Source organism: Pogona vitticeps, chromosome 2 (genome assembly GCF_051106095.1).
Source record: "Pogona vitticeps strain Pit_001003342236 chromosome 2, PviZW2.1, whole genome shotgun sequence".
Taxonomy (NCBI): Eukaryota; Metazoa; Chordata; class Lepidosauria; order Squamata; family Agamidae; genus Pogona; species Pogona vitticeps.
The window spans coordinates 129,440,943-129,455,047 of NC_135784.1; the positions used below are offsets into that span (position 1 = coordinate 129,440,943).

General features: G+C 41.2%; 1 protein-coding gene across 9 annotated transcripts in view; it reads left to right on the plus strand.

The window, feature by feature from the left end:
- Nucleotides 1-3,098: 3,098 nt before the first annotated feature.
- QTGAL (queuosine-tRNA galactosyltransferase) overlaps nt 3,099-14,105 on the plus strand; it is a 268,261-nt gene continuing 257,254 nt past the window's right edge. For 7 of the 9 annotated variants that reach the window (XM_020785917.3, XM_078385935.1, XM_078385936.1 and 4 more), the window contains exons 1-3: nt 3,127-3,902; nt 5,794-5,910; nt 6,460-6,559. In XM_020785917.3, the coding sequence (XP_020641576.3) occupies nt 3,714-3,902; nt 5,794-5,910; nt 6,460-6,559 (406 nt within the window). In that variant the 5' untranslated portion in view covers nt 3,127-3,713. Of the gene's footprint in view, nt 3,903-5,793; nt 5,911-6,459; nt 6,560-14,105 lie in introns of all 9 variants that reach the window. The other 2 variants (XM_078385931.1, XM_078385930.1) reach the window with 1 other exon arrangement.

The following is a 14,105-nucleotide window of genomic DNA, read 5'->3' on the forward strand; positions in this document are numbered from 1 at the left end:
GATTGAAATGGATCTAGATAATCCGTTTCATCCAGGAGAGCCTGGAGCTGCTCAGCCACCACACGTTCCAACACCTTGCCCAGAAAAGGGAGGTTTGCTATTGGACGATAGTTGTTCACTAGACCTGGATCCAGATTAGGTTTTTTTAGGAGCGGGCGAATCACTGCCTCCTTTAATGGGGCAGGAACCACTCCCTCTCTTAACGAGTTGATTTCCTTCAAAATGGATAGGTTTGTTCTCTTTGCAATCCAGGGGATTCTCTCAAGTCTCCTCCAACACCACCATTCAAAAGCATCAATTCTTCGGTGGTCAGACTTCTTTATGGTACAGCTCTCATTTCCATACATGAAAAACCATAGCTTTTAGTATGCGGACCTTTGTTTGCAAGGGTGTGTTTCTGCTTTTTAACATGTTGTCTAGTTTTGTCATCGCTTTCCTCCCAAGAAGCAAGTGTCTTTGAATTTCATGGCTGCTGTCCCCATCTGCAGTGATCATGGTGCCCAAGAAACTTAAATCCATCAGTGCCTCCATATCTTCCCCTTCTATTTGCCAGGTGACGGGACCCGTGGCCATGATCTTTTTTTATATATTGAGCTTCAGACTGTGCACTCTCCTCTTTCACCCCTCATTACAAGGTTCCTTAATTCCTCCTCACTTTCTGCCATCAGAGTGGTATCATCTGCATATCTGAGGTTGTTGATATTTCTTCCGGCAGTCTTAATTCCGGTTTGGGATTCATCCAGTCCTGCCTTTCACATGATACATTCTGCATATAAGTTAAATAAGGAGGAAGACAATACAGTGGTACCTCGATTTAGGAAATTAATCCGTATTGGGACTGCATTCTTAAATTGAAATGTTCTGAAGTCGAAGCACCATTTCCCATAGGAATGCATTGAAAACCATTTAATCCATATCTGCTGTTTTTCATTCTTAAGTCGAGGCACTGTTCTTAAGTCGAAGCATTAGTTCTCATAGGAACTAATGCAAAGCCGGTTAATCCGTATCTACCACTAGGGCAATGGTCCCCAACCATGGGCCTCCAGATGTTCTTAGACTACAACTCCCAGAAGCCTTCAGCACCACCTTGGCTGGCCAAGATTTCTGGGAGTTGAAGTCCAAGAACATCTGGAGGCCCAAGGTTGGGGACCTCTGCACTAGGGGATGAATTTTTTCTTCTTCTTTTGACCTAAAGTGAACTTAGGTCAAAAAAAGGGCAGGAAAGGGTGTTTGTTTTTTTTGTTCTTCAGTCGAGGCTCTGTTCTCAAGTCGAAGCAACTTTTTGTGAACGGAGCCATTCTTAACTCGAATAGTTCGCATGTAGGGGTGTTCTCAAGTCGAGATACCACTGTATACATATTTTTGTTGTTAAGTATTTAGTTGTCATGCAAAACTGCAGAGGGCTAAGCTACAATACAGAGAACCTGGGCTGTGTGTAGAAAAATAAAATATAAGTGATAAAAAATATTTGTCCAAAGTAGCATTAAGAAATTTTAGTGAACAAAATGTTAGATTGGACAATACAGTACTTCAGGATAACCTAGTAATCTCTCAAAAGGCTGTTCCAAGTTATATGGTTTGGATGTGGTGCCCTGAACGAAATGTATTTACAAGCACAAGTTCTGTATGAGGTCATTTGTGTTGGCGGTTCTTGTCTCCTTGCCATGCTACCTTCTATTGCAATCTATACCACATTGCTATTAATTGTGCGTTCACAGCCCGGGTTTCTTTACAGCATTTTCTATGAGTAAAGACTGAAAAAACTGGGCATGTTTAGCCTTGAGAAAAGAAGACTGAGAGGAGATATGATAGCACTTTTCAAATACTTGAAAGGTATTCATAAAGAGGAGGAGCAGAATCCACTCTCAATCATCCCAGAGTGCAGAGCATGTAATAATGGGCTCAAGCTATAGGAAGCCAGATTTATCGGGGAAAACGTCTGAACTGTTAGAGCAGTACAACAATGGAACCAATTACCTTGAGAGGTGGTGAGCATTCCAATGCAGGAGGAGTTCAAGAGAAAATTGGACAAGCTTCTGTCAGATCTGCTTTTATTTGGATTCCTGCATCGTGCAGGGGGTTGAATTCGATGGCCTTATAGGCTCTTTCTAACTCCATTATTCTATGATTGTAACATCATGACTTTATTTTCTTTGGCAAAATTCATTGGCCTCAGCAGTGAAGACAACAGTTGGACTGTTGTCTAATGATCTACATTAGCTACTTTCTCCACACACTGAAGGAATCTTTATGCAACAAACACTTGGAAAGTTCATTATCTGCGGAATAATACTTATCCTGTTTCACTAAATCCTCATCTCCACCCAAACCCCACAACTACTATATACATTGAGGGCCTGACTACTTCATGAGGAAGTGGACAGTAAATCACAAGAGTTTAGATATGTCTGTTAATCTTCAAGTCACCCCAATGCTTTGTTGTTGTTATTTTGCTTGGCTTTACATGTCAGTTCCTTCTCATCCTTTACCAAGTAGGTGATGATGGAACCATCACACAGGTCGGGAGACAAGCCGAAAGAGACGATTCTAGACAGGGAATTAATTGTGTTGGGCTGTGGGGAAGGTGCCACTGCACGTTAAACGTCTACCAAATTAGTTCGTTACCTCAAGCAGCACGCTTCTCAACATACATAAAGATGCTGGGAGGAAAACAAAAACCGTGTTAAAAGAAACTAAACCGAAGGTCTCTCAGTGCTTACGCAGAGGGCACCAACCAGACACCGTATCTAAAAGGCGAATGGCACCATGCCGCACGTGCAAATAAAAAAAATATGTAGGAATGCTTCCCCCCCCCCCCCGAAAAACCTTGTAAGAAAAAAATGAGTGCAATAATAAACGAGAGCGGGCGTCCCTCTCCGTGGTTTGGAGGATGGCAATCTCGCCAGCCAGCCAGCCACCACCTCATCCCTAGCCGCCGACTTCCTGAGCCCGGTCAACGTGACGACGCTCCCCCCCCAAAAAAGCTCTTCTGAAGGCTTTCGCGAGGAACGAGCGCGAGTTTTCTTAGCACCGCCCTGCGACCGCTCTAGCCTCCTCCACTCTCTACTCCTCCGACGCCGGAAAGCGTGGGAGGCACAGGAGGACGCGCTGCCCACGCGACTCCTTGGTCTGGGCGGCTGCAGGGTTGAGAAAGCTGGTGGAGGCGGTGAAGGGGCAGCGGGGGGGGGGGAGGAGGAAGGAGATGGGAAAAGGGGGAGAGAGAGAGACACTGGATGCGACCTTTGTATTTACCAGCGTTTCTTCCTATCTGGGTGGTCTCTACCTTCCCTCTCCCAATTTCCCTACTTCCCCTTTATTTTTCCTGCTGATTTTCCCATTTTCTCGAATGTTGCTCTTTACATCTGGGGCTTTCCCTCTCATTTACTGCTTCTTGCTGCAACGATATTATTTCGGCTCTTCCCACCTATTCCACCACCGTCTCCCCACCCCTCCCAGGTATCCTTCAGCTGCTGCTTCCTTTTTTGTCGACTTCGTTTTTTAAGAAGTCGCGCCGTATTAAACCCTCCCTCTTACACTTTTCTGCATAAAAGCTGTGGACTGGGAGCTGCGACATACCCAAAGCAGGAAAGTTTTTTTTAAGTCTCCCTGTACCACAACGTGTATGACTCTGTCCTTTCCCTCTGACAGGCTGTGTGCTCTTTCTTTGTGTGCTTTTTCCTGGTCCCTGTGTTGTCCTGAGTGTGTAAGCAACAATGGAGGGCACAGAAATGGTCTCTGAGGCTCCTGCTAGTCGGCCTCTCTTTTTGGGAGAGGACATCTATGCTGGTGATCCTGCCCTGCCCAAGAGCAAGAATCCAGCCACTCCCTCTTTGGACAGACCTGAGTTGCTGCCCTTTGCACCCTTGAGTAGGGAAGTCAGAGAAAACAGTAGGATTCAGGTGGTAGGTCACATCATATTTTGCTTACACTCCTGATTGTTTGTTTGCAGCTAGCAAGTCTGCATGTGGATGGTGAATGTAGTCCTGTGGTGTGTTAAACAGTCAGAAATTGTTTGGCATACTTGGTTCCAGGATCGTTAGGACTGTAAGCTGCAACAGCCCCGTTCCCCCTTATTTCTGACATGATGATTGATAATGGTGTAGATACTACAGCAATCATTTTGCCTTTTCCCACGGACTTGTACATTTAAAACAGAAGCACACACAGTGGTATACTGTTTAGGTGAACTAAGTGTTATATAGAAATGCCTGTAACAATAGATTGGCATGCATATTTTAAAAAGGGTAAACTCACTTCAGATGAGGGTTCTCTGGAACTGAAAACCCCTTCTTCCCTTCTTATCTACTTTTATGTTTCCTCTCCCAGAGCTTTTTTTGTTCGTTCTTAGAAAGAGATTGTTCACATACAGGCATATGCAATGTTAGGCCCTAGTTAGATTTCTTCTTAACTTACCTTTTTAATGGCTACTTTTCATGGTGTAATTGTAACAACAATTTTAGATCTTATGTGGAATTTTGTTTTGTATATTTCTAAAAAGTCTGGTTCAGAAGCTGTTTCTCATAAACGTATTGCTTAACTTTTACACTATTTTTAAAAGATGCTAATTATATAAATCTTTCCTGGTTTAAAAACATGCTGGATTCCTGTGAAGAAGTATAGCCAGAAGCAGATATTAGAGATAGCCTGTAATTTGAGCTGAAAGTAAGTTAATGTTATAGGGAGACAAGTGAGCAGATTTTGCAGTGTTTGCAAAATCAGAGTGTGGAGGAATCCTGTACTTAAATACTGTACTGAAAAGCAGTCACCAAATAAAGTGTATTTGCATAATCCCAGAGTTGAGAGAAGCTGATCATGTGGTACTCAGATGCTCACATTAGTTAAGGATTTCCTTTTTTGCAGTCATAGGCTAGCTCTAGCTCTAATGTCTGTTTTTAGCTTAAGTGAGTTTGTATAATGTTGCTGCTTCTCTGGGAGAAAAAAAGAACAAGGTAGTACATAAGATCCTGAAACATTGGCCTTGGTAGCCAATCAAAACCTTTGGTTTTGCTATGACCCTACTCTTCCATCTGATTTGGGGGAGGGATAGGGCATTATCTTTTGATGTCATATTTATCTTGAGAATCCCTGGAAGCCTCTTTGAAGGAGAAGCATGACGTCAAGGAGATCCCTCTCCCCAATATACATATCCACACTCACCTAGCAAGCAGTACCTGCTGAAAGCTCATGAGTAAGGTGGGACTTGTTTCAGGTTAGCTTTTGGAATTGTTCAGAGGACCTCTTCAGAACAACTGTAGGAATAATCTGTCCTCATTTGGGGGAAAGTCTGAGCTCTTCAAGGGCAAGATATACTAATATGTAAGTCTGGCATGCATTCCCTTTTCTATTTATGCCTTATTGTATCTTCAAGCATGAACATTTCGAGAAGAGTATGATGGCTTTTAATAGTATTGGTGTACAGATAATACATTTCCTAAAGTGGATAACAACTTGTACCCATAGTATAAGATATTGTATCAATATAACAACAATACTGTAGAAGCATCCAAACTCCCCTCCCCCCCAAAAAAAGCTTATTGTAGAAAGAAGAATAGTATCTTATACGTATCTTATCCTCAGAGGTTATTGTATATGTTTGATTATGTGGGTACAGTAAAAGTACTGTGGCCTGAATCTGATTGCTAATCCTGAGTGGAGGAAACTCGTGGCTGGAACTGGCAATTGCATTTAGGCCTGTGTATTATTGTTGTAGTTGCTGTTTATTGTTACTGTAGAAGGACTGCAACAATGCATCTTGGTTGGCAACACTATGCTATATATTTTTCTTCATTTCAGTCTGTAATTCTGCCAGTTTACAATGCTGAGAGCTGGTTGGATGAATGTTTGCAGTCTGTTCTGGACCAAGACTTCCAAGGCTCCATTGAACTCTCTGTTTTTAATGACGCTAGTACAGTATGTATACTTACACTCAACTCTTTTTACTTCTACTATACAGTGGTGCCCCGCATAGCGATGATAATCCGTTCTGAAAAAATCGTCGCTATCCAGATTCGTCGCTGTGCGGGACTAAAAAGCCCATAGGAATGCATTAAAACACGTTTAATGAGTTCTTATGGGGGAAAAACTCACCGCTATGCGGAAATCCTCCATACGGCCGCCATTTTCGCCACCCGGTATGCAAGGAAACCACATGAAAACGCTGCAGGTGGTGATTTTTTCCCGGTGGCCATTTTGGAACTGCCGATCAGCTGTTTTTAAAACATCGCAATGTGAAAATCGGTAAGCAAAACGCTTACCGATCATCGCAATGCAATTTTTTGGCCATTTAAAACATCGCAATGCGATTGCTTTTGCGATCACAAAATCCACATCGCTATGTGGATTCGTCGTTAAACGGGGCGCTTGTTAAGCGAGGCACCACTGTATTTGAATACTAATTCTGTGAATTTTTTGCCACCCTGCTTGAAACATTAATTCTTCAGTGATATTTCTTTTTACCAGGATAATTCAGTGCATATGATACAGAAATGGAAAGTCCATTTGGAAGAAGCTGGCATTCGGGTAGTGTTGGGAGGAAACTACTCATCTCAGCCACGTGGCGGTAAGTACTTTAAAAAAATGTAGCCAATTCTTTTTGCAGCATGGCAGCTTAGTGTAGGTTCAGAGTCCATTCTAGCTGCATTTCTTATGGTATAATAGGACAGATGTCTCTAGAATTCAGACATATTGTGAATGGGCTGTATGGTAATGAACAGGATCCCTGCCTCACCTCTTCTGCCGCCCTGCTACAGTGAATATTAATGAGTCAGGAATTATTTATTCATTGTGTTGAACTGCAATTCCTGCCTTTTCCTTCCCTTGACATGTAAGATTCACAAGCTAGGTTTTTTCTGGTCTTGCAAATCTGGTTTGTTAGAGGATGACAAGTGAATCATGGTTCAGATGACATGCTGACCCAGAGGTGAGGAAAGAAGGGGCAAATCCTCCTGATGTTTTGGATTGTAACTCCCATTAGCCCTAGCTAGCAGGCTCATTCATTCATAATTTGCACTGTACCTTTCTCCCCAAGAGTCCCCAGGATGGTTTACAATATCAAAACAAATAACATTTGAAGCTAAAGAATCAATAGATTGTTAAAATTTTAAAAGGCAGTCTAATTTCCCGTTAAAAACTAGTACAAAAAACCAGAGTAAAGCAATTTTAGAAGCACATCAAAAAATAAAAAGGCATAGCAACTCCATTTTGAAAGTTCCCTCGTAAGCAACCAGTTATTGAAAAAAGCCTGCTGGAAGAGAAAGGTCTCTGCTTGTTGCCAGAAGGACAGCATATAGGAGGCCAGCCTGGCCTCTCATGAGAGGGGGTTTCACAGCATGGGAGCAGCAACATGTCCTCACCAAACACAGTTGTGAGGCTGGTGGGATGATGAGAGATCCAGTTAGCGACAGCATCTTGAGGGCGCACATTGTTTTTATGACAAGCTAGGTAGAGCAAAGTGAGAGAGTTGGTTTGTTTGCATTAAAACACAGAAAGTTTAAGATAAACTAGAATTCCAGAGAAGTCTACTCTGTGTGATCATTACCATTTTGTTATTAAATTGTGTTCAGAGACTCCTCCCTAATAAATGTCAAGTGTTAATGACATCTTGAGGTTTCTTTTTAGTTGTAGTAGTATTTGGTCTAAAGTTAAATAGATTATGGCTGTGTCTCTAACAACACTTATTAAAGAGTAAGCTCCATTGAATATCATTGGACATATTCCCATTTAAATATGGATGTGGAAATGTATGGATGTGGAAATCTGTCTGAAAAACAATGGTTTAATGGGCAAAGAATCCCTTGGTATGTTACCATGATTTTTCTGGAAACATTATATGTTCTGAATCATATATTGCTAGAAGTTAATGCTTGCTTTTTCTGAGTTTTCCAGTCTGGTTTTCAGTGTGCTTTGAAGACAAGATAGTTTATCCTGTACTGTAACTTGATTGCAATGAAAAAGGAAAAAAAGTTGTATGGATTGAGAAAGTCATCACCTTTGTTGCAGACTGGGAAAAAGCCAGGTCTGTTGTCTGCTGGACTGAAAATATGAGTAAGGTTAAATTTGTGATTCAAGCCAAAATAAATAATTTGGGAGGTGTTGTAATAGGGTCGAAAGTAACAAACTCAATTTGAATTGCCAAGTGTGACAACTCTAGAATGAAGATCAACTCAGTGGGAAGGCTGTGAAAAGGGACAGTTTTGTCAGAAAGAAGGAAAGTAAAACTTTTTGAAAAATAAAACAAAAATATAATGGTGATTGCCTCATGTGTTTTCCAGAGCAAGTTTCCTGTGTACTTCTATTTAGAAAGTTTTAATTTGTTCTTTCCTCCCTTATTCCAGTAAGTCTATAGTCATCTCACATAATAAGTACCTAGCATTGGTTTTTTTCCTTTTCAGTGTTGTGGTTCAGTCTTATTTGTGAATATTTAGAAACTGTAGGTAAGGGAAAACAGGAAAAATTTCACATATATAGCTGGCAAAAATGTGTATTTTTTTGCTCATTTTATATAAGAGTAAATTACATGTTACGCACAAGTAAGTGTAACAATCTTTACAGCAATCCTTTCCCAGAATTTGGAGTTTAAAAGTGGCAAGAGGAAATGTCTAACCTTTTTGCCACCTGTATCTCCAGGTCCATCCCAAGCTACACTTCTTGTTGCTTTTCACCTTGTAAACAGTATTTTTTTATCTCTTACTTTTCCACAGTAAAGTGCTGCCTCCCAAAATTCCTTTGCCATATTAATTTATTTGAAACGTTTTTGCTCTGCCTTTCTCCTTAAAAAAAGGGACATGGTGGCGCTGCAGGTTAAACCGCAGAAGCCTTTGTGTGCTGCAAGGTTAGAAGACAAGCAGACGTAAGATTGAATCCACGCAGTGGAGTGAGCTCCCATCACTTGTCCCAGCTCCTGCCAACCTAGCAGTTTAAAAGCATGCAAATGCAAGTAGATAAATAGGTACCACCAGGGTGGGAAGGTAATGGTGTTTCATGTCTAGTCGCACTGGCCACGTGACCACAGAAACTGTCTACAAACAAATGCTGGCTCTACGGCTTGAAAATGGGGATAAGCACTGCCCCCTTGAGTTGGACACGACTGGACTAAATGTCAAGGGGAACCTTTACCTTACCTTCTCCGTAAAAAGGACACAAGGCAGCTTACATAATTTAAAGACAGTGAGTATGGAGCCAGATGGAGCCCGTCTAGCTCCTGTGGGAGAGAGTTCCAAAGTCTGAGAGCAGGAACAGAGAAAGCCCTCTCCGATGTCCCTCTGCCCATGCCATTTAGGGCTTTATAAAGAAATAATGTTCCTTTATGAGAAAGTTTTGGGGGATTACATTTGTCTTTGTAATCTGCAGTTCTGTTTTAAGATGATAAAATAACCTTGATGTAGGTGATTATTTTTTAAAATACTAAGAATAATGTTGTCAACAGGATTTTATAACAGTGTGTAGTAAATTTAAGAGCTTAATTTCCTGTGTGGTACTTCATAATTTTTTTCAATATAATAGCCCAGATAGTGGAATCTGTAGTCTTCCTGATGATGTAGGACTACATCATTCTTGGCCGTATGCTTTGCTGGCTGACATTGAGAGGAATAGGACACCAACGTCATCCACAGATTCTCCACCTTGTGTCAGCTGATTCTGAAAACTACAACCCAGGCTGCCAATTGTCTTGCTCCTATGGTGGTGTGTGCATTGCTTCTTGGTATAATTCAGTTCTGTGAGAAAACAAATGAGAAACAGCTGAGAAGCAGGAAGTCCTGTTATTCCATGAGGTTAGATTTAAACAGTTGTATATTTGAGTGTAGACCTACTCTTATTCTGTTTGCTCTTGTCAGAAAAATTGAAGTGTCTCATTGATTACATGTTTTATTGCAAGCTGGCCCCAGTGGTACGCAGACTTTGGGATGTGCAAAAACCTGCTGGCAGATTGTAGGTTATCATAAGTCCAACGGGATATATGATTTTGGATGATGCAAATAGTCTGCTCAGTTTCACCTCCATTCAGAGTGCTTGTTTCAAATAAATATTGTTCTGTAGCTGATAGGCAAAGACCTTTGCAGGCCTTTGGCAGCTAACGCTTCAAACTGCTAGTTGACATGTGTTTTTTCCCTTTTAAAGAGTAAAATACTCTAGTATGTGTATATTAATCAAGAGTTTTTAAAGAGTTTTTTATTGTACTTTAATGGCATAATGATTTTAATTCTATTGTAATGTTCATAACTTCCATTCCCAGCTGACAAATAAAAAGTCTCTGCCATGATGGAGCAGGCACAAACTTAAGTCAGGGTGTACATGCACCCCCACAGTCATGACAGGAACATTTTATTTATCATTTGTACAGGATTGAAAATTATGAATTTTCTTGTACTGTACTAAGTAACACGATTTCAGCCAACATCTTAGGGTCTGAGTATATTTGATAACCATATTAACTAAGTATATAGCATATACAGTGGTGCCCCACTTAATGATTACCCCGCTTGATGATGAATCCGCTTCACGATGATGTTTTTCTATTACGATCGCAAAATGATATTTTAATGGGCAAAATCCGCTTTACAACGATTGGTTCCCTGCTTTGGGAACCGATTCTTCGCATTACGACGATCAAAACCGCTGATTGTCGGGTTTTCAAAATGGCTGCCGGCTGTTCAAAATGGCTCCCCGCTGTGTTCAGGATGGATTTTTCGCTGCACAGGCATCGGATAATGGCCGCCCTATAGAGGATCTTTGCTGGACGCTGAGGTATTTCGCCCATTGGAACGCATTGAACCATTTTTCAATGCATTTCAGTGGGCTTTTTTATTTTGCTTGATGAGGATTTCGCTCTACAGCGATTTCGCTGGAACGGATTATCCTTGTCAAACGAGGCACCACTGTATCTTGATCCTGATTAATTTGGATTTTTGCATGGGGTACTTGATTTTTGAGTTAACATGGTTTGGATTAGAAATGGTTACTGTTTTAGGATCTGTATATATATGATGAAGTAGACTAGATTGAATATTGATAGACATAGCAATGTAAAAATGTATGCTTTTTCTGTATACATTGTTCCCAGCCATTGGTAAACAGGAAGGGTAAAGGCATGCAATGTTAGATGGTGCTTGCTTGAAGGCAGGTATTTGTGCAGTAATCATTTTTTTAGTAGGGAACAGCTCATTGATATTTACATTCGGGAGGCCAGGTTAGTTTGAATTCTTTGCAGGTCCTTTGTGCTTTAGTGATTTGCCTTCCCGTGGTTAGGAATAGTTAAAACTTGTACAGAGTAATTCCTTTGTAAAAAGCAGCCCCAATAATGAAACAATGTGACCGTCTTCACATCTTAAACTGTTTACACTGGATTAAGATTCATTTCTGATTCTTTTCTGTCATGGAAGAGGAAAAGGGAAAAGAAAAGAGAAAACTCAACACAAAAGAAAGGGTCAGTGGCTTTAAAGAAACTACCACAAAACTACTTCTTTCCAAGAGCAAGGAATGTTAATATCTCACGGGGTCTTAGGTTTTTACTCTTGTGACCATGGTAACAGGCTCTTTTCACTAAGTAAGCAGGCCTTACAAAATGCAAAGCCTTGGCACAAACATTTGAGTCTCATCAGTGTAGCAATATCACAGCGAATACTTTGCTTATGCCAAACACAGGATTCATTGCATGAGTCCATTTTTAATACCCGGTTTCTACGCAGAATGAAAGCTTCTTGGAATCATTGGAATCAATTATGTTGCTATATAAAAAGGCTTTGTGACAAGGAGCTGACCGCCAGGTTGTTTGGTTTCTGGTTTTTAATTTAAGTATTTGATTTTATCAGCATGTGAAGAAATAATGCTGTTTTCCCCCATGGCTGATGTTTCTTGCTATCACAAGAGATATATATTTGAGAAGTAGCCTTTAAGTATTTGTAAGATTATTATAATTTAGGAACATTCCAGGGAGTGTAATCAAGGAGCTTTGTTCAGTTCCCATATAAAACTTGTTTGAGGATAATCTATTTTATTTATTGATTGATTAGATTTATATACCGCCCATCTAGAATGTGTCTGGGCAGTTTACATATAATATAGCAATAAACTACGATAAAATCCTGATTAGTCCAAGATGGGAAAGTAAAAAAGAAGAGGAGAGGAAAAGAAAAAAGAAAAGGGGAGATGGGCTAGGTAATGGCTGTAGGGAAGGCCTGTCTGTATAACCATGTCTTCAGGTTAGTCTTGAAGGCCCTCAGCGAGGGAGCCAGGTAGATTTCTACAGGTAAGTTGTTCCAGAGGTGAGGGGCCACTGCTGAGAAGGCCCGATTTCTAGTTTTTTCCCACCGGGCCTCTCTTGGTGTTAGGCCCCTCAGCCGCCCAGCCTGACTGGAGCAGGTGATATGGGTAGAACTGGCTGGAAGAAGGCACTCTGTCAGGTATCGAGGGCGCAAACCATTAAGAGCTTTATATGTAATGGTTAGCACCTTGAAATCAGTGCGAAAGTGGATAGATAGTAAGTGCGACCACTTACTTGGTTTAAGGCGACCAAGGTGGGGGAAATATGTTGAAATCTTTTCACCCCTGTTAATAGCCTGGCTGCCGTGTTCTGGACCAGCTGAAGCTTCCGCATCAGTCTTGAAGCCCCACATAGAGAGTGTTACAGTAGTCTATTCTTCAGACTACGAGTGCATGGACCAGCATGGTGAGCACCCCGGTGTCTAGATAGGGACACAGCTGGGCGATCCGCCAAAGATGTAAGTGGGCAGACCGAACCACAGACGCTACTTGGGTCTTCATGGTAAGCACCGGGTCAAGATGGACCCCCCACACTTTGTACCAAATTCTTCATGGTGAGAGTCACCCCCCCCAAAAAAGAGAGGGAGTTCTCCAAACCACTGACAATGACTGTCAGTCATTAAAAACTGACTACCAGGATGTGAAAGTGGTTGTGGAATGTGCCTTCACCACATGAATTGTGTCATTGGAGACATCTAGTTCCAGCTGCATGATAGATGGTCTTTGCTTGGCACCCAGGTATGTGAAGGGAGCAAAGAGCACAGAAACCAAAGGTGAGAAAGAAACTGATGAGACAGGATAAGAAAGGCTGCAGCAACTGAGACCTTTAAGATTATCATAAGACAGAATTAGCGCCACTAAACAGGAACCTGACAGCAGTTGGTATGGAGTTAAAACATGTTGAACAGAGGAAGAGGTGCTTGGAAAACGGTTTGAATGAGACCTAAAGGGCTCTACCTTACAAGTGCAAAATAAGTTTGAAAACATGGGCAAAATAAAACAAAGGGTAAACATATTTGGAGTGTTGGAAGAAAATTAAGAAGGCAACAATATAACTTCATTTATGTTGACCTAGATCAGCAGTATCTGCTCTGCTGTGAAATTTGCAGAAAATGACATTAACAGAATACACAGAATGTGTAGCCTATACAAACCATCAAACTGCTTCATCAGGTATCTAATTGTAAGCTTTGCAGGGTGCTCTGGAAAAAATTCAGATATTAAGGTCCCTAGTCACTCTTGCTAGAATTGTTTTAGAAGAGGTAGCTGTGTTAGTTGGTGTTACCATGTCAGCTGGATTCCGAAGGGGCAGAGGAACTAGACACCAAATTGCAAACATGCGCTGATTTATAGAGAAAGCCAGAGAGTTCCAGAAAAACATCTACTTCTGCTTCATTGACTATGCAAAAGCCTTTGACTGTGTGGACCACAGCAAATTATGGCAAGTCCTTAAAGAAATGGGAGTGCCTCAACACCTTATTTATCTCCTGAGAAACTTATACGTGGAACAAGAAGCAACAGTTAGAACTGGATATGGAACAACTGATTGGTTCAAAATTGGGAAAGGAGTACGACAAGGCTGTATACTGTCCCCCAGCTTATTTAACTTATATGCAAAATACATTATGCGGAAGGCTGGACTGGAGGAATCCCAAGCTGGAATTAAGATTGCCGGAAGAAATATCAACAACCTCCGATATGCAGATGATACCATTCTGATGGCAGAAAGTGAGGAGGAATTAAAGAACCTTGCAATGAGGGTGAAAGAGGAGAGTGCAAAAAACGTCCTGAAACTCAACATAAAAAAACCTAACATCATAGCCAATGGTCCCATCATCTGGCAAATA